Raw genomic sequence first — 23,659 nt, 5'->3', positions numbered from 1 at the left:
AGCTGATGGTCTCAATAGTTCCGCTTTACCTTTACTAAGGTTAATAGAAGCCTCCCTCTTAGGCTGTGGTTCTTGATACTTCAGTGCCAGAGTGTCTTTACAAGAAGAAAGCTTAGCTACCTGTGCCTCCCCCTGGTACAGTTGTATTGACTTTGGGCACATTACCCTGGGAAACTCACTTGCCAAACACTAACAAAGGTGAAAGGGTAACTACATGTTCACGTGGGTAAGTTGCATCTCACTACTTTTTTCTGTCCCTGATGCTTCCAATCAAAGGGACTGAATAATATCCTGGATCCATGTGGCAATGTAGTTAGGATAAGATAGCCAATGGGGAATACAGATACAACTGTGGGTTCCCCACCTCTCAGGGCTTCCATTTCAGAAGTCTTGAGTTGCCTTGAGTTGTGACCGCAACTCTGGGGAGTCAGCAAGTTCTCTACTGTCCCTCCCAAATCAAGACTCATGCAAAAACACTGGCAAAGGAGCCAAGTTTACAGTCTAAATTTTATTATCTCCAAGTCACAATGCTGATCACAAATGTGCACCCTTTAAAATAGTAACAAACAAACAAACAACAACAGCAACAACAACAACAACACACATGGAGAAATTCTTGCAATGAAACACAGTGGACCAACAGAGACAACTGTCACAGTGTCTTAAGGTCTGGGAACTGGGCATGCTGCCCACAGGCTTGAGGAGACATCTTCAGGTTTAAGGCAAAGGGAACAGCCTACAAAAGGCACAACCACCAGCTACCCCTAGAAGAATCTCTCAGTTATTTCCTCCTTGGGGGTTACAGCTTGAGTGCCTCTCCCCACCCCCCACCCCACACCTGTGACTCAAGAGTGGTTAGGTCAGCTCCTGGAGAGAATAGAAACAGTGACATTACTTGGGGAAACACAGCCATCACCATCTCCCTCAGGTTCTGTAGGATAGGGACAGTGGCCAAATTACCCCTGGCAGACACAAGTGCTGCAGTAATAGGGATCTCTTCCACAGAGGCAGCAGGGGAGTGGTTCAGCGCCATGGATAGGGAAGAAAAGGAAGAGGAGCCGTTGTCCCGAAAATGACTGGCTTCCTTAGGCCTGAAGCCCAGATGTGGGATCTTCTGTTTGCAGGGACAGGAGCAGAACTTGGGGAAAATCAGGTAGTAACATCTAAAACACTTGTAGCAGGAAAGACATGGAGAAGAGCAACTGCAAAGTATAGGGCAGACCACTTGCTGGACACTATCTGCCTCTAGAGAGATGCATTGGTCCACAGCAACTGGAAAGGGGGTGTGGTAGGAAGGATGGAAAGAAGAGAAGCAGAGGGACCTCTAACTCCACTTACCTCCAAGACTGAGCCCTGAGGACTGTGTGAATACAGACCCTTAAGGGGCAAAGGCTTACTCCACTCTCCCTTTCTCACAAGGGCATCTGGACTGCCATCTCTCCCCACTGTAGAGACTCTGCCCTCAAGTAGAGGACTGACACCTACACAGTACAGGGACTGATGGAGGCTCAGACACCTGGAAATCGAAGTCAAGACGAAGGGCTCCTACCACACACTTTAAACTTTTCTCCACAATGAGACACTCTGTGGACGGCTCTGCTTCGAGGATTAGAGGAATTGAGAGAATCCAAGTACAATAACAACGGCCAGACAAAAATGAAAGGCCACCTCTTTATAGACTTGGTGGGGGAAAACTGGCTGGTAAAACTTCAATTATCTGGGATGCAGGGAAAGACCAAAAGGGAACCCAGAGGAGCTAGCAAATCAGAAGAATGAATTTGTCTCATTTAAAGGCAAAGAGAAAAAGAAACTAAAAGAGTATTAATTTAAGAATAATAAGCCAGGCTTTACAAACGAACGTCTTAGGAAACAAAACATACAGGAAGGAGCTTCCCTGGGAGAAGACACTTGAATTTCCCAGGAAAAAGTGAAGAAGAGTAAAAGACATGGGCTTCTAGATGTAGACCCAGAAGCCTGAGCTGGCTGGACCTCTGCTCCTCTGAGCACAGCCAACTCAAGTAAAGAGTGGAGATGGGAGGAAGTCCACTTGTTAGCCCCTTCTCCAACAGAGTCTGTCCTCAGAGGAAGGCAGGGGTCCTCCTCATTCAGCTGCTTGCTGGTAGGAGCCACCCTATAACTTTGAAGCCCTCCTGGTAGTAAACAGCCAGTTGTATTTCTCTTCTCTCCTGGGTTCTCACCTCTGCTGTTCTGACAGGGGTGGGGAAATGGGAAGAAACATCGTTAATGGACCTTCTGGGCATTTACAAGCTGTTTTCAAAAAGCCACGTTTCTAAATCATGTGTTTTATTATTATTTTTTAATGTTTATTTATTTTTAAGAGAGAGAGAGAAAGAAGGAGAAGGAGCACACACGAGTGAGAGAGAGAAAATTCCAAGCAGGCTCTGCAGTACAGCACAGAGATTCTCTCTCCACTTCTCTTTCTCAAATAAATAAACGTTAAAAAAAATAATAATAAAAATAAAAAAATAAAGTCCCTAACAAAGCAACAATAAAACCCCCATGATCTTTCTCCATGACTTTTAGAACTGGCTCTGCTGCAAACACCTCAAATTTAGATTTCCCTTTCCTTAAAAAAGAATGCCCTGCATTTTTCCCTTGCAGATTCCCAAATGAAATTCTGCCAAGTTAACAATGGTTTCTGCTTCAATCCTGCTCAATGCATTCGCAAAACAAAGCGGCTGGCAAATTTTGAGACTCCTTTAAGCCTCCCCACAAGATATCTCATGATTACAACTTAAAGCATTAATTAGGTGATTGTTAAGTAAATAAGCATGAGCATTAGTTTTAAGAATGTTATAAGAGTTGGGGCGCCTAGGTGGCTCAGTCGGTTGGGCAGCAGACTTCGGCTCAGGTCCTGATCTCACGGTTTGTGGGTTTGGGCCCTGTGTTGGGGTCTGTGCTAACAGCTCAGAGCCTGGAGCCTGCTTCAGACTCTGTGTCTCCCTCTCTGTCCCTCCCCGGCTCATGCTCTGTCTCTATCTCTCAAAAATAAACATTAAATAAATAAATAAATAAGATTTAAAATGTTGTAAGAGTCATAGTACATTGTACACTTACTTTTATAGGATGTTCGATTTAAAATATTTAAGAACTCATATTAACTGGAACCCCTGCTTACAACCTGAAATAATAAAGTTAGAATTTGTTACCAGTCGTTAAAAAAAAAAAAAAAAAAAAGGCCATGGAGACACACTCAGAAAAGGAGAGAAATTTTCTAGGGGAAAGGAAAGCCCACTGATGTGGGAAGCAGCTTACATACCTCAGGAGGTGGGGGCTTAATGGTGACTGGCTGGGGAGTCCTCCGGGGTGGGGAGGGCTTTGGCTGCACCTGCTGCTGGGCAGGGTTATAGTAGGTCACTCCTCCATATACCTGTGATGGGGCCTTGGGACCCCAATAAGTCAGAAGAAAAAGTTAGGCAAACTCACCCTAACTATGGTGAACAGGAAACATTATTCGGGCAGGAAGCATTATTCAGGCACAAAAGTAAAAGTACTGGGGAATTTGTAAGTTTTTAAATCTCTAAGCTGCCCCTTAAAGTGATCCTTCATTTCTACCTTACTATCTCTTAATTATGTTCTGGTTCTTACTCCTCCAAAGTATTGCTCATCTTTCTCTAATTCTTACCATCAGCTGAAAAATGGAAGAGGCTAAGCTCAGTGGTGACACCTCACATACCAGATGGTGTCAACCTGTCGGGAGTTAAGCAGCACAGGAAGGGGTAGGGCTGGTAAGGATAATACAGCTTCTTTACTCAATTGAATAGCAGACACAGCCACCTAAGACATACCAAAACACTTCAATGAAATACCATTCAAGAAACAGAAGGCAATAAACAGACGATGGGCATTACATAAGCTGCATTTCCAGCTCCTGACCACCAAGAGGCGTCCTGATGTCACATGCAAATCAGTGGCATCGAAATGTTTTCTCAAATTCCTTAAGCATTCTTCCCGTATCACCTCCTCGTCTGAATTAAAGGATGTGTAGAAAAATCTGCTCATTAGCCATCTCACCTGCGTATTAGGATATAGATGAGGAGGCGGTGGGGGAGGCAGTGCCCCTGGAGCATAAGGGTAGCTAGGATTACCAAAGTTCATGACGCCTGGAGCAGAAAAGTAAGTAGGAGCAAGCAACTGCTGAGGTGGTGGCTGTCCTGGAGACATGGACACTGGTGGGGGATAGAGGCCCGGATTGGGGAGAGGTGCCGGTGTCTGGTGGGGATGTAAACCTGGATAAGAAGAGGAAAACAAAAATTAAATAGAAGATAACACCATTTCCATGGGATGGCTTGGCTGCCCTGCTCAGCACAGAAAGACTCAGGATGAAGTCCTCAGGATGGACCCAAGAGGAGTTTGTTGCTCAAGCAGCCAGAGTGGCCAGCCTTGTAAGCAAGCAGCACAGAGCTCAGGAGGATGGAGCTTGTGAAGCCCCCAACACATATCCTCACGTACTGGAAGCATACAAGCAGAGGTGCAAAGCTTACCTGGGTGGGGAAGGTGCATTTCTGGCTGCACAATCATGCCCTGAGGAGGCAGTGGGGCAGGGCTGTCACCATGGGTATAGATTGGTCCCTGGAACTGCACTGTAAAATATCACATTGGGACTCTCATAAACCCTCACTCTTCGTATCATATGGATAAGTCTCCTTGTCCCCCAAACCCTTTAAAAGATGTTCTCAGTTTTCCATGTGAAGAAAACAGCAGCCAGACAATGTTTGATAACCACTGTGAGAAGTCAGAAGGGAAATTTTAGGAGTCAAGAGGCGGGTCTCTTAATTCACTTCATCCTGCCAAGAAAGGTGCCTAACAAGAATTTTTAAAAAAACAAACAAAACCCCCAAAATAACTCACATGGATCATAGTAATGTCCTTCCATGATACTGATGTGCACAGGAGGGGCAGGGGGATCCGGCACAGGTCTCTGCCGCTGAGATGAATAGCGTTTGGCTCGCCCACCCTGGACACCCTGAAATAACGAGGTCTGAGCAAAAAGACTCCCAGAGGGCTGACTCTCCTATCAAGTCCCACCCTCCTGTAGGTGCTGCAAAACACACCCTTGGTATATGGCACATATTTAAACAATACTGGCAAAATGAAGGGGTTCTGGTTGGCTCAGTTGGAAGAACATGCAACTCTTGACTTCAGGGTCATGAGTTCGAGCCCCACATGAGGTGTAGAGATTACTTAATAAAAAAAGCTTAAAAAAATATTTGCAAAATGAATTGTAAAGCCAATGAGAAACATCAAGATCTGAACCTAGACCCTCTACCCTTTCTGGAGAGCCAAATTAAAAGAAATATGGGTAAATCAATGGGAAAGCAGACTCCAAGGCCTTATCCTGGTTTAAACAGTGAACAACTGTTGCATGCAGCCCGCTCCCCCAACTACTCCCTTTTCCTTTCTGTACCATTTCTTCCATCCGGTTAAACTGAGGTGGAGGTCCTGCTCCCATGTGTATGTGATTGGGCATACCTGTAATATACCAAAAAAAAAGTCATGGCTGCAGAGCAGATAGATGTTGAGTAAGACTAAAGAGAAAATTACAGGTTGAAAAATACAACATGTGGAATTGTTTTATTCTTTTAAACTAACAAAATTCTTTTTTAATATTTATTTATTTTGAGAGGGAGAAGGGGAGAGACAGTGAGGAAGCACATGAGTTGGGGAAGGGCAGAGGAAGAGGGAATGAGAGGATCCCAAGCAGGTTCCACGGTGTCAGCAAAGAGCCTGATGCTGGGCTGAATCTCATGAACCATGAGATCATGAGATCATGAGATCATGAGCTGAGCCAAAATCAAGAGTCAGAGGCATGCCAACTAAGCCACCCAGGGACCCAACAAAATTCCTTTTAAACTATCTCTGCCTCCTGTCAGTACCAGCATTTGGAAATCTGTCCTCACTGCCTGCAATCTTAATATAGCAATAAAGCCTTTGAACACACACACACACACACACACACACACACACACACACACTTCAATGAGAAAGTGCAAGTTCAAATTTCTCCCACCAAATACTTCCCTTTACAGAATCCCTAAGAGGTTATAATTAGCACAGTACATTATCAAACGTATTGAAAAATCTCAGCCCTCAAGTTTCTGAACATAACTGGACATTCTGTGAATCTGCCCAATTATTCTAGGCCATAGAGGTCTAGGATGGACATTTGGGAAGATACTCCCCTCTGGCTGAAAATGACTCAGGACAAAAAAAGACATCTTCCAATGGTAATAAGGTATCAGTAGAAGGGTATACTTCTCCATCCAAAGATCAACTCCAGGTCCAGTTTATACTACATTGGTTTTTGGTATTCAAAAATGCACAGGGGTGCCTGGATGGCTCAGTAGGTTAAGTGTCCACTCTTGATTTTGGCTCAGGTCATGATCTCATAGTTCGTAGGTTCATGCCCCCACTGTCAGCGTGGAGCCTGCTTGGGATTCTCTCTTCCTCTCCCCCTCCTCTGCTCCCTCTCACTCACATTCTTTCTCCAAATAAACAAACAAAATCATGCACACCAGGGAAGGATGCTGAAACTCCCAGTCCAAATGAGGATTTCCAATCTTTAAGTTCAAATCAGATTTCAGAAACTAAGGAAAAGAGGGGCGCCTGGGTGACTCAGTTGGTTAAGCGGCCAACTTCGGCTCAGGTAATGATCTCACAGCTTGTGAGTTCGAGCCCCACCTTGGGCTCTGTGCTGACAACAGCCCAGAGCCTGGAGCCTGCTTCAGATTCTGTGTCTCCCTCTCTGCCCCTCCCCCACCCACACTCTGTCTCTCAAAAATAAATAAACATTAAAAAAATTTAAAAAATTAAAAAAAAAAAAGAAACTAAGGAAAAGATCTTTTGATCTACCTGGCTGGAGGGAAAGATGGATGGGCAAGAGCCTGGTAGATAGGTCCTGGTTTCTAGAACTCTGCTATCCAACGTGATATCCAATAGCCACATGTGGTTATTTAAATTTCTATTAATTAAAATTGCAAGTTCATTTCCTCAGTCACTCTAGGCACATTACAATTGTTCAAAAAGTTCTTACACTATAGAAAACTCTATTGGGTAGCCTGGCTCTAGATTAAGGAAATTAGGCTTTCCTTTCAAACAGATTAGAAAATTCTCATCCAGGGGTACCTGGGTGTCTCAGTCCACTCAGAGTCCAACTTTGCCTCAGGTCATGATCTCATGGTTTGTGGGTTTGACCACCGCATTGGGCTCTGTGCTTACAGCTCAGAGCCTGGAGCCTGCTTCAGATTCTGTGTCTCCCTCTCTCTCTCTCTCTGATTCTGTGTCTCTCCCCTTCTCTCTCTGCCCCTCCCTCGCTTGTGCTCTCTCTCAAAAATAAATATTAAATGTCTCCCCCTCTCTCTGCCCCCCTCCCCCACTTGTACTCTGTCTCTCTCAAAAATAAACATTAAAAAAAATAAAATAAAAGCCCTCCATAAAAAACATTAAATAAATAAATAAATAAATAAGAAAAAAAAGAAAATTCTCATCCAAATTCAAACAAGTATCTGCCTTCAAATATTTAACTATTAATTCATATAATAAGAACACTGCCACCCTCTTCCAACTTTTGCCACAGAGAATGGGTAAAAGATTGTGCATTCAGGAGGTCAATATTGATAACTGGTCAGGTAGGCAAAGTAGTGGGGTAGTCTTGGGTAACAGATAAAACTTCTCTGAGGTCTTTGTATGAATATACCTATGAATATATTTCTTTCAGTTAACAAAAACAAAGCTAGGGGCACCCGGGTGGAGTTGGTTAAGCATCCAACTCTTGATTTTGGCTTAGGTCATGATCTCAGTTTGTGAGTTTGAACCCGGTGATGGGCTCTGTGCTGAAAGCAGGGAGCCTGCTCTCAGAGCCTGCTTGGAATTCTCTCTTTCCCTCTCCCCCATTTGCACATGCATGCACTCTCTAAAAAAAAAAAAAAAAAAAAAAAAAAAAAGATATTTATCAGATACTATATCCCCAAGACACCTAATCCCATGTCCCCAAACTCAGTGATGCTCAGGGAAAAAAGTTAGTCACTAACCCTAAGGTACCTACCCCGAAGCTCACGTGGCTGTAGGAACGAAGGCTGCCCTGGAGTCCAATTCTGTTCTGTTATATTTAGTTGTGCCACATCTTGCTCAAGTCCACTTGTAGTAGAATCCACTGGAGCCTCCCAGGCTCCAGTCTTAGCAGGTGGAGAAGGGGTAGTTTCTGGGACTGGAGGCGCTGGGTTCAGCCCTTCAGGTGGAGGGGGCACCTCCTCTGCAACCTTGACTGCATCTCCAGCTTTGATTCTCGTTCTTCTTGCCCGGGAATAGGATTTCTTCTCAATAGGCCTGTCAGGGGCCGGTGGTGCAGCATCAGGAGCAGCAGCTGGAATCTCTGAGGCTGCCTCTTCCTTCTCAGGACTGCCAAGCACTTGAGCATCAGCTTCTGGAGATGGATCCCTCACAGGAGTCTGCTCTAGGCGCCGTGACCGGTAACTGGCTTCATGTTTAACAGTCTCACCAGATCGGCCACCATGCTGCCCACCAGCATCCACAGGCCTAAAACCAGCACGACCTTCCTTGAAGCCCCCAGATCGAGAGTAATTCCTGGGAGCAGACATCCGGCCAGTACCTGCAGCATTTCTGTTAATAAATGTCCTTGGTGGTAGGGTGCCCCCAGGACCCTGATGGCGATGGGACTTGTTTGGTCGCTCAACAATCCAGTTTGGATCTCTTTGCGGAGGACTCCCAAACCTGAATAAATGGAATGGCAAAAGTCTTAAGGAAAGAAATAACAAAAGAGATGAGATGACTAGAGATATAAACTGAAGGTCAGGGAGAGTTCACCCATTCCTCACTGACTAAATGACAGGCTGAAATGGCATTTAAAAAAGCAAAGGTCTCTCTAAAATATAAATATAAACTGCAAAATTTCCTCACCTGGGTTTCCGGATTCTTCGGGGTTTGATGTCATCAGGATTGTGAGCTGAGCGGATGTCATAGCCATAAAGAGCAATGAGCTCCTGTCGAGACTTTGGAGCCTGTTCATCTTCCCGGAACTTATCATGCTCCCAGCGACCCTCATCCTTCCATAGCTTTCGCTGTCTCCCCTTGGGTCTGGATAAAACCAGGAAAAAGTGTCTTAGGCTGGTAGATTCCATTATATAAAGATGTTCACGAAAAAATAGGGTTGGGCAGAGAAACAGTAGGAACTTCACTGCTCTTCCCATTTTCCCAGACAGATTATACAAAACCAAGAGTGAATCACAGAGCCTACTGAGCTCAAATGTAATAAGGGACAAAAATGAGGAAAGACTTCACTTCAAACTACTCAGCACCTTGGAAATAAATATCTCTTGCTTATAAGGCAGCCTATGCAAGTATTTCATATCCCAGAGTCTTGAGCCTCAAATTAAGGAAGGCAGTGGAAGTGTGGGTCTGGATCCCAGTTCCTCCACCAAAAGTTACCAAATATCCTAAGCCTCACTTTCCTCAAAAGATAATCATAAAACTTAAAGTACTGTGAGCAATAAATTAGCAAAGTGCCGGGCATATAGTAAGCACTAAATACATACTAATAGCAGCAACAAATGGTTGTACCTGACTTCCTCCTCCTGAGTTTGCCCTCGAAGATCATGCTCAAAGAAGAGCCCTTTCCGGGGTATGTATGCTGGGTTCTTCCGATCCTCATCATCATCCAAATGCTTAGGGCCTTTTTTACCCACTTTGTTCTCCACAGGCTCTGTGCTCTCCTAGAGGACAGACAAAGGGCTCCTTATTCTCTCCAAGGTTAAGAGTCCTTATTCTGGCCCCCAAAATGGAGGCCTGTGGTGGACACTGACCTGTCCATCCCCACTCTGCCTCTCTCCAGTTACAGTGCCTTTGGTGTCAGGCTTTTCTTCTCCCTTCTCTTCTTTTGCTGAACAATTAACAGCATCATTGGCTTCTGATTTCAGCTCCACTTTGGAGTTTTCCTCTTCACTGTATTCCCCTTCTTCACCCTGAAAAAAGTTCCCATCAGTTGGAAATGGTGCATTTTTACTTTCCATTCTTTTTTTTTTTTTTTAAAGTTTATTGAGAGAGAAAGAGAGCATGTACATGAGCGGGGGAAGGGCAGAGAGAGAGGGAAAGAGAGAATCCCAAGCAGGTTCCATGCTGTCAGTACAGAGCCTGACACAGGGCTCCAACCCACAAACCATGAGATCATGACCTAAGTCAAACCAAAGAGTTGGACCCTTAACCAACTAAGCCACCCAGGTGCCCCTTATTTTCCATTCTTTAGGATAGAAACATTTTCTAATGAACTTTTACTACCATGTAAGAATTAAAAGCAAACATATCAAAACTCTTACTAAAATTCCTAGAGGATGGGGCGCGCACACACACACACACACACACAAAACACAATAAAAAATATACATACATACACTTATACAGATCCGTGTAAGTTTTCCAGGAAGATATGCAAGGAAATGTTAACCATGGTAGCCTCTGGGGAAGGAGCCCAGGAGATACGAAAGAGAGGCTTTCAACTGCCTAGCATACAGGGGGCACCTGGGTGGCTCAGTTGGTTAAGTGGACAACTTCAGCTCAGGTCATAATCTTATGGTTCAAGAGTTCAAGCCCCACATCGGGCTGGCTGCTGTCAGTGTAGAGACCGTTTCAGATCCTCTGTCCCCTTCTCTCTCTGCCCCTTCCCTGCTCACAGTATCTCTCTCTCTCTCTCTCAAATATAAATAAACATTAAAAAAAATAAAAATAAAAACTGCCTACCATACAAAAGGAGCTTAATCTTTGTTGATGATTTCTCTCCCTCTTCATGGATTATTTCTTAAACATGCAGTGCCTAAAAACTACACTCTAACTCAAGCTGTGAATTGTCTCATCTCAGAATAGCTTAGAGCAGAGATTCCCAACCTTTTAGATTATGTGGACCTCTTGTTAAACTCCAAAATTTTCATGAATCTCCATTAGACAATAGCTCATATAACACCCAGTGACTGAAAAAAACATATTAACAAACAATTTCTATACATTCAATAATACTTCAAAAAAATCTACATTGTATTAACTTGTATATTCAAAACCAGTAATACATAAAGGTGGGAGATGTACATTTAGTCTATAAATAACATGAACTGAGCTAGTGAATTTGCAAACTCTGTAATAACCCTATGATTTTTCAAGGCATTTATTTACCCTCAAATTGGGAAATAATGGCATACATTTTTTATGTCTGTGATACGAATACTCAACTTTCTGCAGCATGAGATCACCTTAGCCAACAACTCAGCCCAGAATTATGTAATTATAAAATTTTGGCTTAAAAAACTTGTTCTTTTTAAGATTTTATTTTTAAGTAATCTCTACACCCAACATGGGGCTTGAACTAATGACCCCAAGATCAAGAGTCGCATGCTCTACCAACTGAGCCAACCAGGCACCCATGACTTAGAAAGCTAGAGAACTTGTATGACCACTGCATTTAAAATTTTTTTTTTTTCAACGTTTTTTATTTATTTTTGGGACAGAGAGAGACAGAGCATGAACGGGGGAGGGGCAGAGAGAGAGGGAGACACAGAATCGGAAACAGGCTCCAGGCTCCGAGCCATCAGCCCAGAGCCTGACGCGGGGCTCGAACTCACGGACCGCGAGATCGTGACCTGGCTGAAGTCGGACGCTTAACCGACTGCGCCACCCAGGCGCCCCATTTTTTTTTTTTTTAATTTTTTTTTTTTCAACGTTTTTTATTTATTTTTGGGACAGAGAGAGACAGAGCATGAACGGGGGAGGGGCAGAGAGAGAGAGAGACACAGAATCGGAAACATGACCACTGCATTTTAGAAATGAAAACAAAGCTCAAGTGCTTTCTTGCCTCTCCACATCTCCTTTCCTCTCCTGCCACATCAAGATTGGGTAATCCTGCTTGTGACAGAGAAACTGCTGAGTCTGTCCATACAGAAGAGGGTCCTTAGGCCACCTACTAAACAGGGGCCACCAGAAAGGGTTAGGTAATAAAGGTGTGGCTAGTTCTAGGGAGAGAAAAGGAGCAATTAAAGCGTATGCTGAGGGAACTGGCTTTAGAATACTTTCATTTCAAATTCCTTTCAGGATTTGGGCCTCCAGAGGCCAATCTATAGGCTGGAGGGTAGGTTTAGAGACCTGAAAACAAAGAAATGGGTTCAAAGGAAGGTGGGCTAGTCCTCACTGCTGGGTTAATAGGTCAGGGTGCCAATACCCCACTGCCACCTGGTAGATAGGTGCACACTAGTCTTATTCTCCTACTGGGTCTGACGCTTGATCTATACTAGACTTGCTCATAACTCCAAACTCATGCTAACATCAGGAATGTGATCAAAGAGTTCTGAGATTCCTGATAAAGCAAAGAAGCTCTAAGTTTCTACCCTTTCTTCAAATAGAGTGGCGTCTGCCCAACCGGCCCAAATGAGCCAACTAATCCTCTTCCCTACTCAGCATCTGGGTATTTCAGCCTCTAAGTGTTTTGGGTCAGATTCCTGAAAGGTGATACTGTTATGAAACCCACAATTAGAGGAAGACCACACCCACACTATAAGGATTAAGCCTCTACTCATAGCTTTTTTTTTTTATTTTTAAAAATGTATTTATTATGAGAGAGAGCAAGTGAGTGGGGTAGAGGCAGAGAGAGAATCCCAAGCGGGCTCCGCACTGTTAGTGCAGAGCCCAATGTGGAGCTTGAAATCACAAACCGTGGGATCACGACCTAAGCCGAAATCAAGAGTCAGATGCTTAACTGACTGAACCACCCAAACGCCCCTACCCACAGCTTTCTAATAACCAAGTGCCCTTGATTCTTCCCATTTCCCCTCATTCACAAGAAGTTTCCCCTCCTCTTGAGATGGGGATGGGTGGGTGGTAATCATTCAGTTCTTTCCCTAATCTTATGTCCCCTGTAAGTTCTAAAGCAGAAATTTCAAGAATCTTATTCAATATGTATATGTGACCTTCATTCATTAGTCCCCACCAAACAAACACACAGACGCACACACTGATCTCAAACATCTTAAAATAGTATCAGCATGATTATGAGAATTTTGTCTTATGCTCTGCCTCCTCTAGTCCATGGTGGAATGTCAAATGAGGGAATTCTTTTATTCCAAATGAGAAACTAATTTTGTTTCCAGGGCAGGACAGAAAGATACAAACAGCAGTGCTGAGAAGACTCCAAATTAGTCTGGTCTAACTGAAGACAAAAAGGTGCTACCCCAGGATCACACTGCTTTGGCTAAGGACTGACACCAAAATCCTTTTCCAGAGACAAAACTCCTCTTCAATGAATACTCTCCCCAACTCTCAAGTCTAGCTCTCCCTTGAAGCCCCTGGTAGCTTTCTCACACAGAAGTTTTAGCTTATTCTTGCATTCCCTATGTATTTCAGAGTATAAGACAAGAGTTAGTGTCTTCCTGGTTCTCAATGTCTCTTCTAGATCTAAGTTCTCCAGCATCATTTTAAATTCCTACTCCCCTGAGGCTCCTATCACCTAGCTATATACCTCTATGCCTTCCTTGAGCCAACCCTGCCACAGACTTGGAAGACTAGCAAGATGCTCACTCTTCACCTCTGCTACGGGCCATCTGTTTCCATGGCCACACTCCAGACAAGTCTTATCTGGAACTACTATACATTTCTTTTTTAAGCAGGCTCCACACCCAATGTGGGGCTTGAACTCACGACCCACGACCCTGAGATCAAGAGTTGCCTACTCTGCCAGCTGAGCCAGCCAGGCACCCCTGCTATACATTTAATTTTTATGCCATACATTTTTAAAAAACTAAGCCTGCTCCTCTTTAAAACTCTTCAATACTCCTTTGATCAAAACTACCACATGCAGGGGCACCTGAGAGGCTCAGTTAGTTGGTTGAGTGAGTGACTTCGGCTCAGGTCATGATCTCGTGGTTCCTGAGTTCCAGCCCCACATCGGGCTCTGTGCTGACAACTCAGAACCTGGAGCCTGCTTCGGATTCTGTGTCTCCCTCTCTCTCTGCTCCTCCCTGATTCGCGCTCTCTCATAATAAACATTAAAAAATAAAAATAAAAAACTGCCACATGCAAAAAAAAAAAAAAAAAGTTAGACCCTCACCTCACCCCATATACAAAAATTAACTCAAAATGAATCAAAGTCCTAAATTTAAGAGCTAAAACTATAGAACTCTTAGAAGAAAACAGGAGTTAATCTTCATGACTTTGGTTTTGGCATGGATTCAGCCTTCTTAGATATGACATCAAAAGCACAAAAAGAAAAAAACAGATATATTAGACTTCATCAAAATTGAAACCTTGCACCATTAAGAAAGTAGAAAGAAAACCCACAGAATGTGGAAAAAAGATTTGCAAATCATGTATCTGATAAGGAACCTGTATCTAGAATATATTTTTATAACTCAATAAAAAGACAACCCAACTAAAAAATAGGACAGTCCTGGGTGGCTCAGTCGGTTAAGCATCCAACTTCAGCTGAGTCATGATCTTACAGTTCACGGGCTCAGGTCCTGCATCGGGGCTCTCTGCTGTCAGCACAGAGCCTGCTTCAGATCCTCTGTCCCCTTCTCTCTCTGCCTGTCCCCTGCTTGCATTCTCTCTCTCAAAAATAAATAAACATTAAAAAAAAGGGGGGGGGCCCGGGGTGGCTCAGTTGGTTAAGTGTCCGACTTCGGCCTAGATCATGATCTCGCAGTTCATGAGTTCGAGCCCCGCGTCAGGCTCTGTGCTGACAGCTTGGAGCCTGGAGCCTGCTTCAGATTCTGTGTCTCCCTCTCTCTCTGCCCCTCCCCAGCTCATGCTCACACTCTGTCTCTGTCAAAAATAAATAAAATTAAAAATAAAAATAATAATAATAAAAAAACAAGTTTAAAAATTGTCTGGGATTTTCCCAGGATTCTGGGAAAATGGCAGCCGCAGTTTTTGATCTCTTCTAACCTCCACATGAAATGAGGGCTTCTAGACAGCAAAATCAAAGCCCTTTAAAGGCTTTGGACGTTTACAACAAAACTAGGTTACAAGGTATTCCCCAGACCTCAAAATACAAGCAAACAGAAATAAAGCACGAACAGCCATTAAGACCTGCACCAGACTGTGTCCGTACTCAAGAAAGCAGAGTAGTAAATGGAACTGAGAACAGGAGAACCCTGAACTAATCAACAGGTATTTATTTAACAGAAAGCTAAACTGAAAACAACAGTTGAAAGTAGGAGGAGTTTTATTGTCTCCAATAGTGTTTGAATGTGAGGGTCCTGCAGTAAGAAGCTCTGAAAGGGCTCGAGGTGTCTAAAATCTCTGAAATCTTGCAACCGACCCAGCTGCCAGGGCTGCCTTCTAGGATAGGGTCCCACACCAAAGAGAAACTTGAGAGGACAATCCAACTGAGCAGGAGAGGACCACAAGGAGTGAAGAGAAGCTACAGAACAAATTAGGAAAGGGAACAAGAGCAGGAAATCACAGAAAGCAATCCACTTTTTTTTTTTTTTTTTAACACTACAGGAAAACAACAGAAAGAGCTTTATGAAGTCAGAAAAAGCTACTCTGAGCCATATGTCCTTCCAACAGATCAGGAAAACTAATATCACATAAAATACAAACCGGTAACAAAAATATAGAGGTCAAATCCTATATAAACTTATCATGAGAAAGAAAAAATAAGAGCATTCTACAAAGAAAGCATGACAGAAGACAGACATATCATATAAAAAGTGTAACTTCATTTCAAAAAAGCTAAAAAGGCATTAAGAAAATTAGGTAAGATATGAAAGAACATCAATCAGAGTTAGAAAAACTCAAAAACGAAACGAAAGAACTCAGGAAAGTACTAGAAATTAAAAAAAAATCATTTCAAATACAAAGCCTAAAACTAGAAGAAACACAAGAGTGAATAAACATAGTAATAACACCTTAAGTGAAAATAAAAGTGATAAGGAAAAAGTATTTTTAAAAATCAAGAAGTAAAGGAAAAAAGGATTAGAAAGAAAGGGTCAAATACTGAAGACACACATAAAATACTTAGGAGGCACCTGGGTGGCTGTGTTGGTTAAGTGTCCAAATTTGGCTCAGGTCATGATCTCAGGGTTCGCGAGTTGGAGCCCTGCATCCAACTCTCTGCCATCAGCACAGAGCCTACTTGGGATCCTCTGTCCCCCACTCTCTCTATCCCTCTCCCACTTGTGCACATACACTTTCTCTCTCTCAAAAATAAATACACAATAAAAATAAATAAAACAAAATACTTGGGATAGGAGTTCCATGACATATTGCAGAGTACATCTCATACCTGTGAACACCAACCCAGAGCAACTACCACCAGACAAATTCTAATATAATTACTGGACCTTAAAAAATATATACTGGGAATACCTACACAAAAAAAAGCAAGTGACCTATAAGGGAAAGAAAATAAGTAATGATCAGTTTTGTTCAAGATAAAATCTTTGGTTCATGTTGTCTTTCCATGGATCTGGAAATAATTTGCAGGAAATACAAAGGACAGAAAAGGCATGTTGGGTTGTACTACGAGTGAACAATCATCAATACCTTTTCAACAGATTAACTGTAAGGAAAAGAAAGGGATGAAAAACTAACCTGTAGACTAAGAGACCGATCAAATTTGGGGCACCTGGGTGGCTCAGTCGGTTAAGCATCCAACTCTTGATTTCAGCTCTGGTCATGATCTCATAGTTCATGAGTTTGAGCCCCACAACAGGCTCCATGCTGATAGTGCATCAATGGAGCCTGCTTGGGATTCTCTCTCTCCCATTCTCTCTCTCTCTGCCCCCCCCCCCCACTTGCACACATCCTCTCTCAAGATAAACTCAAAAAAAAAAAAAAAAATCAAAATTATTATTTTTTTTGAGAGAGCGCAAGTTGAAGAGGGGCAGAGAGAGGGGGACAGAGGATCCAAAGCAGGCTTTGCACTGACAGCAGCAAGCCTGCTGTGGGGCTTGAATTTATGAACCTTGAGATCATATCTTTAGCCAAAGTCAGATACTTAACAGACTGAGCCACCCAGATACCTCAAGAGAGATCATACTTTAATAGGCAAGACTGAACTGTAGCGTATAGGTATATAGTTAGTAATCAAGAAGAAATGCAAGCAATGGATTACTATTAAAGTCAGGATACCAGGCTTTTTTTCTGTAATATAATCTGCTGTCCATAGAAACTTTTTCTATGCTGTCCAATATAGCAGCCAGTACCCACACCTAGCTACTGAGTACTTAAAATGTGGCCACCGCAACTGAAGAACTGAAGTTGATTTTAAGTTAAACTAATTTAAATTTAAATAGCCACATTTGGCTAGTGACTACTGTATTAGAGCAGAACTAGACTTTCTTAACTTTCAGACGATACATATACTATATATTGCCATTTCAAAGTCCCACAAGTCCCTCAATTTCAAAACATCCAAAATTTAACCCACCATTCTTCTTCCTAAAATCTCCTCCTGTGTCCCATTCTTTTATTCTTTAAAAAAAATTTTTTAACGTTTATTCATTTTTGAGAGACAGAGTTTGGGCAGGGGGTGGAGAGAGAGACTGACAGACAGACAGACAGACACAGAATCCGAAGCAGGCTCCAGGCTGAGCTGTCAGCACAGAGCCATATGCAGTGCCTGAACCCACAAACTGTGAGACCATGACTTGAACCGAAGTCGGATGCTTAACAGACTGAGCCACCCAGGCGCCCCGTTCTTTTTTTTTTTTAATGTTTTTTTTTTAAGAGAGAGAGAGAGAGAGAGAGAGAGAGAGAGAGAGAGAGAGAGAGGGGCGGTGTGAGTGGGAGAAGCAGAGGGAGACAGAATCCGAAGCAGGCTCCAGGCTCTGAACTGTCAGCACAGAGCCTGACGCGACGCGGGGCTTGAACTCATGAACCGCAAGATCATGATCTGAGCCGAAGTCGGATACACAACTGACTGAGCCACCCATGTGCCCTTCTCGTAAAATGTTATTTTTGAGAGAGAGAGAGAGAGAGAGAGAGAGACAGACAGACAGACACAGAATGTGACTGGGGGAGGGGCAGAGAGAGACAGACACAGAATTCAAAGCAGGCTCCAGGCTCTCAACTGTCAGCACAGAGCCCGACGTGGGGCTGGAACCCATGAACCACGAGATCATGACCTGAGCCAAAGTCAGCTGCTTAGCCAACTGAGTCACCCAGGCACCCTTCCTGTGTCCCATTCTCTCTCTCATTCATCAACCTGGGCATCCCTTTGACTCCTTAATTCAGGCTCCACATTCAATCAAGAAGTTCTGTTAGTACCACCTAACATGTCTCAAATCTGAGTCCCACTGCCATGTCTCTTCTGTAGGGTACCATCATGTTCCCTGGCTTGTCCTAACAACCTCTTAACCGGCTCTCCCTGTCCCAAGTCTTGCCTCACCCACAATTCATCTTCTTTACTTAAGCCATCAGTAGCTTTCTTTCCTTGCTATTAGGATAACACCCAAACTCATTTACATACAGAACGGTGAGATGCTATAAGTTCATAATCAACAAACTTCACTGAACACTGCATTCTGCATAACAATCTTTCCAGGGTTTCCATTCTCTAGTGACTACTGCAAACATTCTTCACCCCCAAAACCTCTCATCTCCCTTCTACTCTTTACACATTAACTTCATCACTGACTTCAGAGAAAATAAGTCATCTCATCAATCACCACATTCTATGAATTCCATTACCTAAATAGCTTTCAATTCTGTCCACTTTTTTCCTCCCAAGTTAATTTATTTTAAGAGATAGAGAGAGCTCAGGAGGGGCGGGGGGGGGAGGAGGGGGAGGAAGGGGGAGGGGGAGGGGGGGAAGGAGAACCCCAAGAACGCCCTGCACTGTCAGCACAGAGCCTGACAACAGGGCTAGAACCAACAAACCCGCAAGATCATGACCTGAGCCAAAACTAGAGTCAGACACTTAACTGACTGAGCCACCCAGGTGCCCCTTGATCCTGTCCAGTTCCGTTTTCATTGCTATCACACCACTCCACTCCAGGCCACATATACTGCTTGCCTCAACTTGCACATTGCTTTAGCTTTTCTGCTTCCAATTTTGCTCCCCTCAGATCAACTAAAATTGCAGACAAGATAACGGTTATAAAATAATAATTCTTGGGATGCCTGGCTGGGTCAGACGGTAGTGTGTCCAACTCTTGATCTCAGGGTCATGAGTTCAAGCCCCATGCTGGGTATGGAGCCTACTTAAAAAAAAGATCTCAAATTTTACTGTGCATAAATATCAACCTGGGATCTTATTAACATATAAATGTCTGAGTCTTCCCTCCCTCTGCAAGATTTTGCTCAGAACTGGCCAACTGGATTTTCTGAGGCAGGTGTCCCTTGGATCTGACAAACACTTCTTTAAAATTTAAGTCTAATTCAGGGGAGCCTGGCTAGCTTGGTCAGTGGAGCATGCAACAGCTGATCTTGGGGTTGTGGGTTTCAGCCCCACGTTGGGTGTAGAGATTACTTAAAATCTTAAAAAATAACAATAAAATAAGGGCGCCTGGGTGGCTCAGTCGGTTAAGCGTCCAACTTCGGCTCAGGTTATATCTCACAGTTTGTGGGTTCGAGTCCCACATCGGGCTCTGCGCTGACAGCTTGGAGCCTGGAGACTCCTTCGGATTCTCTGTCTCCCTCTTTCTGTCCTCCTCTACTCATGCTGTCTTGCTCTCTCAAAAATAAACATTAAAATAACAATAATAATAATAATATAATAAAATTTAAGCCATCAGTATTCATCACATACTTGGTGAAAACCCTGTTACGCTTTCTCACTTCCTTACGCTATAATCCAAATACATTTTAATCTGGCTTACAAGATATTTTAAGATTTGGACTCAGACTCATCACTTAGCACCAGTCATGCTAAACTTTTCACATCCTCCAAATGGTCATGCAGTCCATTCCTTCTAGACCTTTTTCCCAGTGTTCTCTCTGCTTAGGATATTCTGCCTGGCTAACTCCCACTCACCCTTCAAATCTCTATTTTAACATCCCATCCTCTGTGTTTCCTAAACCCAGTTAGTTGCCCCCACCATGTGTTCCCAAAGCACCCTATGCTTCCGATATTATGACACTCACCAAACATTAATGTAATTACTTGTCTATTTTCTCCACAAGGGAAGAACCATGTCTGTCTTTTATTCCAGTGCTCAGCACAACTCCTGGCACATAGCAGGTACATGAAAATCCCTCGACGATCTTGCCCCTGTTCACTAATTTGCCTTTATTTCTGGTATCCGTCCCATACCTATTATGTTCCAGCCACATCAAACTATCAGTTTCCAAATAATTCAGTCTACTCTGTGTCAGGACTTTCACAGCTGTTGTTCCCTCTGCCTAGAACATGGTTTGTCTAACTCCAACTTATTTTTTCCTGACTACCTAAAATGGATTCAGTACTCAGCCATTAATACCCTACTTAACCCTGTCCCCAGCAGTTGTCACCAAGTCCTAGGATTGCCTGCATGTTTATCCAACTTCCTTACTAAGTCATTCCTAAAGACAGAAATTGTGGTATAGCGTTCACTGTTGCATTTTCAGTGCTTAATGGAAATCTAATACACAGTAACAGTTCTACAAAATCTATACAATGAACCTTTGATCCACAATCCAATTCCTTCTGTTCATAATCCCATGATCAAAATCCAGAACTCAGGACTTTATTCAACAACCCCAGGAAACAAACAGCCATTCCCTGGTAGTTCATCCAACCAAAATAAGATCACAAAAGCTTGGTTTATGGAAATTTTCTCCTGAATTTAAGAGGGAGAAAGCACCCTATAAACTGAGGGATGTTTCTGATACAAACCACTCAGAATCCTGCCCTTTTAAGGTCTTCACACTTGAAAAAAAATATCCAACTGCCTGGTTTCATTCTGTAGGTAGCATAAAAGGAACTGCCAAAGATCCCGTGAAGGACTTCAAGATGTTCTCATTCTCTAATTTAGAACCTTATTTTTCGCAGACAGAGTGAAAAACTGACACTAACAGTGTATCACGTGAAACCTAAAGAGGCATGCACCAAATTTCCCTCACTCTAAACAAGACCTTTTATAACAGTTTTTGAAGAGCATAAATGAAGAATGCACAAGAACAGTAACAAGTGGGTCATGGTACTTTTGAACCACGAGTGTGTACATGTTTTTAAAATACATTAAAAACAAACAAACCATTTTCCAACCTAGATAACAGAGAAAAAAGAACCTGTTACACTCACTTCAGAGTCTTCTGCACTTTCATAATCCGAGAGAACAGCTGAAACAAAACAGAAATACGTAAGGAAAAAAAAAAAGGCAACAGAAATGATTATAAATACATTTCCTGATTGCTTTTTGAGTCAAGCTAAGACTCTAATTCAATTCTGACATCAACCTATCAGGGAGATAAAATTACGGTCCCTATTTACAAATGGGAAACAGGCTCAAAGAGCGATTTGCCCAACATCATACTGCTAAAATGTATGCTTACAAGCCCTGTGCTACAAAGAGCCACGTTATGGCACTTTTCCCCCACATCCATAACAGTCTGACAGGATGTCAACTGCTAAAGATAGGTGATCTGAGTTTACCGGCAAAAAACTTGTCATAATGCTACTCACCATCGCCCTCCATGCCATCTTCACTCTCCTGAAAGGAAGGAGATGACATGGGTTAGTTCCGTGATTTCCAGAGGGTGGGGAGCTAAAGACTCAACACAAAATGGTTGAAAAGGGAGATGAGGAAAGGTACATCTTTAACAAATAGCAGCCGAGGGAGGTCCGATCTCTTCACTTCCAGCCCCAATTTCTGAATAAACATCCGCTTTTCATCTACAGCGGCTCTACCCTTCCCCTTGACACCCCAACACCTCCTCCTCCCTTGGGGGTCCGGATGCACACCGCACTGGGATAGCTCTCTTCTCTAACACGATATGCCCCAGCATCTACCATCAACTCCCAGCCTCGCATCACCACCTACACCCCGCCCCCCGGCCGGCCCCGCCCGCGCGCACTCACACATTCCGACTCCTCGGCGCTCTTCGCCCCCCCGCTCTCCACCCGCCGCAGATGAAGGGCCCCAGCTCGGCCTCCGCGCTGAGAAGGCAGAGAGCCGCTGCCACCGCCTCCAGCGCTACCGCTGCAGCTCCCGCCGCCCCGCGCCGGGGAGCCGCCGCTGTCTGAGCCCGATGCGCCAGACTCCTCGTCCTCCGTGTCCTGCGAAGCGCGCTGCCGCCGACGATCCGCCATCTTACGGAGAACGGCCGCCGCCGGCCAGCTCCTTACGTACCGCGCCCGTCGCAGGGGCTGCCGGGAGGCTTGAGAGCTAGTCCCAGCATGCTTCACGTGCGACACTGGCCGCCGCGCTTTTCGGGAGGAGGGGCTAGGGGCGGGCACCCTGCGGCACGTTTGCGGCGAGCGGGATTACGTAATCCGTGTCGTGCGGGGGGCGTGCCGCGACCCCTGTCTTGCCTGGGGTAGGCCCCCGCGAGGGTAGCGGTGTTCCTCGCCCAGCCATCTTGGGCCTTCCGAGTCGAAGGCGCTCACCTGTCACAGCTTCACTGCGGCATTGGAGCTGTTTCAGGCTTTTCTATTTCCGTTTCTCGTTTCTACCTACGTTTGAAGCAGATCGTTTTACTGCATTCGTTTGCTTAGTAAAATCACGAGTGAAGGTAAACCTCTAAAGTCGTTGTGCTGGGTCAAAATTTGCCACAGCAGCTCATTTGAAGCTAAAGAGCGAAGGAGAAACCAGTTGTCTGCAGTGAAGCTCAAGGACTTAGTGTTGCAGCACACCGTGTTTTCTCACTTCCTCTTCCTTCTTGTATCTCCCCCACCCCCATCCCAGCTATCACCTCTCCCAAAGTGCAGGCTGGTATGATGCTAGACTTAACCAAGATTTAGAACCGATTTTAAAAGATGAACCGCCGTTGGTTCTATTTCCTGACATGATTTCCTTCTTAAGGGTTACCAGACAGGTAGCTGAGGGGAATGCTTTGATTTTGGCCAGGCATTTGCCAGCAGTGAAAAAAAAAAAAAAGGTGTATTTTCTTTGGACCATAGTAAATACGTTCAAGATGTGTAAGGTATTAGTGTACCTACAGGAGTGCACATTAATAATATATATCAAACAGAGAAAAGTCACTATGGCATAGTACAGGATTCTATCCCATGTAACATTTTTATAAGTTATATGGTTAAAGATTCTGATGTTTACCAAATTTATAGACAATACGAAACTAGAAGGCATTCTGAATGATCTTAACAAGTGGCCAAATGTGACATGTTGTAAATCCAGCTCCAAAACCCAGCTTCCAGAGTCCAAAAATGGAGGATGTATGTATGGAGGAAAGAAGGGGAAAGGGAAAGGAAAAAGGAAAGGAACGGAGGAAAAGATTTGGAGGGCTTTTTCTATCACAAGGTAAATTGATGCAAATAAGGCTGCCAAGTTTAGTCTGTAAATAAGAAAAGTGATAACCTGCCACTTTACTTTTTAGTTGTTTGGTCTGGGTTCAATTTTTCTTTTTTTTCTAAGCAGGCTTCATACCCTGCACAGAGCCCAACGTGGGGCTTGAACTCATGTGAGATCAAGACCTGAGCTGAGCTGAAGAGCCACCCAGGTGTCCCAAGGCTGGGTTCAATTTTTAAATGAACATGAACTTGTTC

The 23,659-nt window shown here is 43.8% G+C and overlaps 1 protein-coding gene across 4 annotated transcripts; it reads right to left on the bottom strand.

The window, feature by feature from the left end:
* Nucleotides 1-488: 488 nt before the first annotated feature.
* CASC3 (CASC3 exon junction complex subunit) lies at nucleotides 489-22,945 on the bottom strand. 4 transcript variants are annotated; one of them, XM_007085803.2, is made up of 14 exons: nucleotides 22,016-22,792; nucleotides 21,620-21,647; nucleotides 21,239-21,276; nucleotides 9,840-9,998; nucleotides 9,598-9,749; nucleotides 8,938-9,114; nucleotides 8,066-8,751; nucleotides 5,429-5,493; nucleotides 4,873-4,987; nucleotides 4,506-4,604; nucleotides 4,036-4,250; nucleotides 3,281-3,403; nucleotides 3,079-3,142; nucleotides 489-2,208 (listed from the first exon to the last, which is right to left on the bottom strand). In XM_007085803.2, exons 1-13 carry the CDS (start codon nucleotides 22,244-22,246, stop codon nucleotides 3,119-3,121), a joined length of 2,112 nt encoding a protein of 703 aa, XP_007085865.2. In that variant the 5' UTR covers nucleotides 22,247-22,792; the 3' UTR covers nucleotides 489-2,208; nucleotides 3,079-3,118. The 4 variants fall into 4 exon arrangements, with proteins under 4 accessions (XP_007085865.2, XP_042821952.1, XP_042821954.1 ...); XM_042966018.1 differs by having other exon boundaries at nucleotides 489-2,203; XM_042966020.1 differs by lacking the exon at nucleotides 22,016-22,792 and adding an exon at nucleotides 21,899-21,988.
* Nucleotides 22,946-23,659: the final 714 nt, after the last annotated feature.

This window comes from Panthera tigris, chromosome E1 (assembly GCF_018350195.1).
Source record: "Panthera tigris isolate Pti1 chromosome E1, P.tigris_Pti1_mat1.1, whole genome shotgun sequence".
Taxonomy (NCBI): domain Eukaryota; kingdom Metazoa; phylum Chordata; class Mammalia; order Carnivora; family Felidae; genus Panthera; species Panthera tigris.
This window is presented reverse-complemented; position numbering and strand designations above follow the sequence as displayed.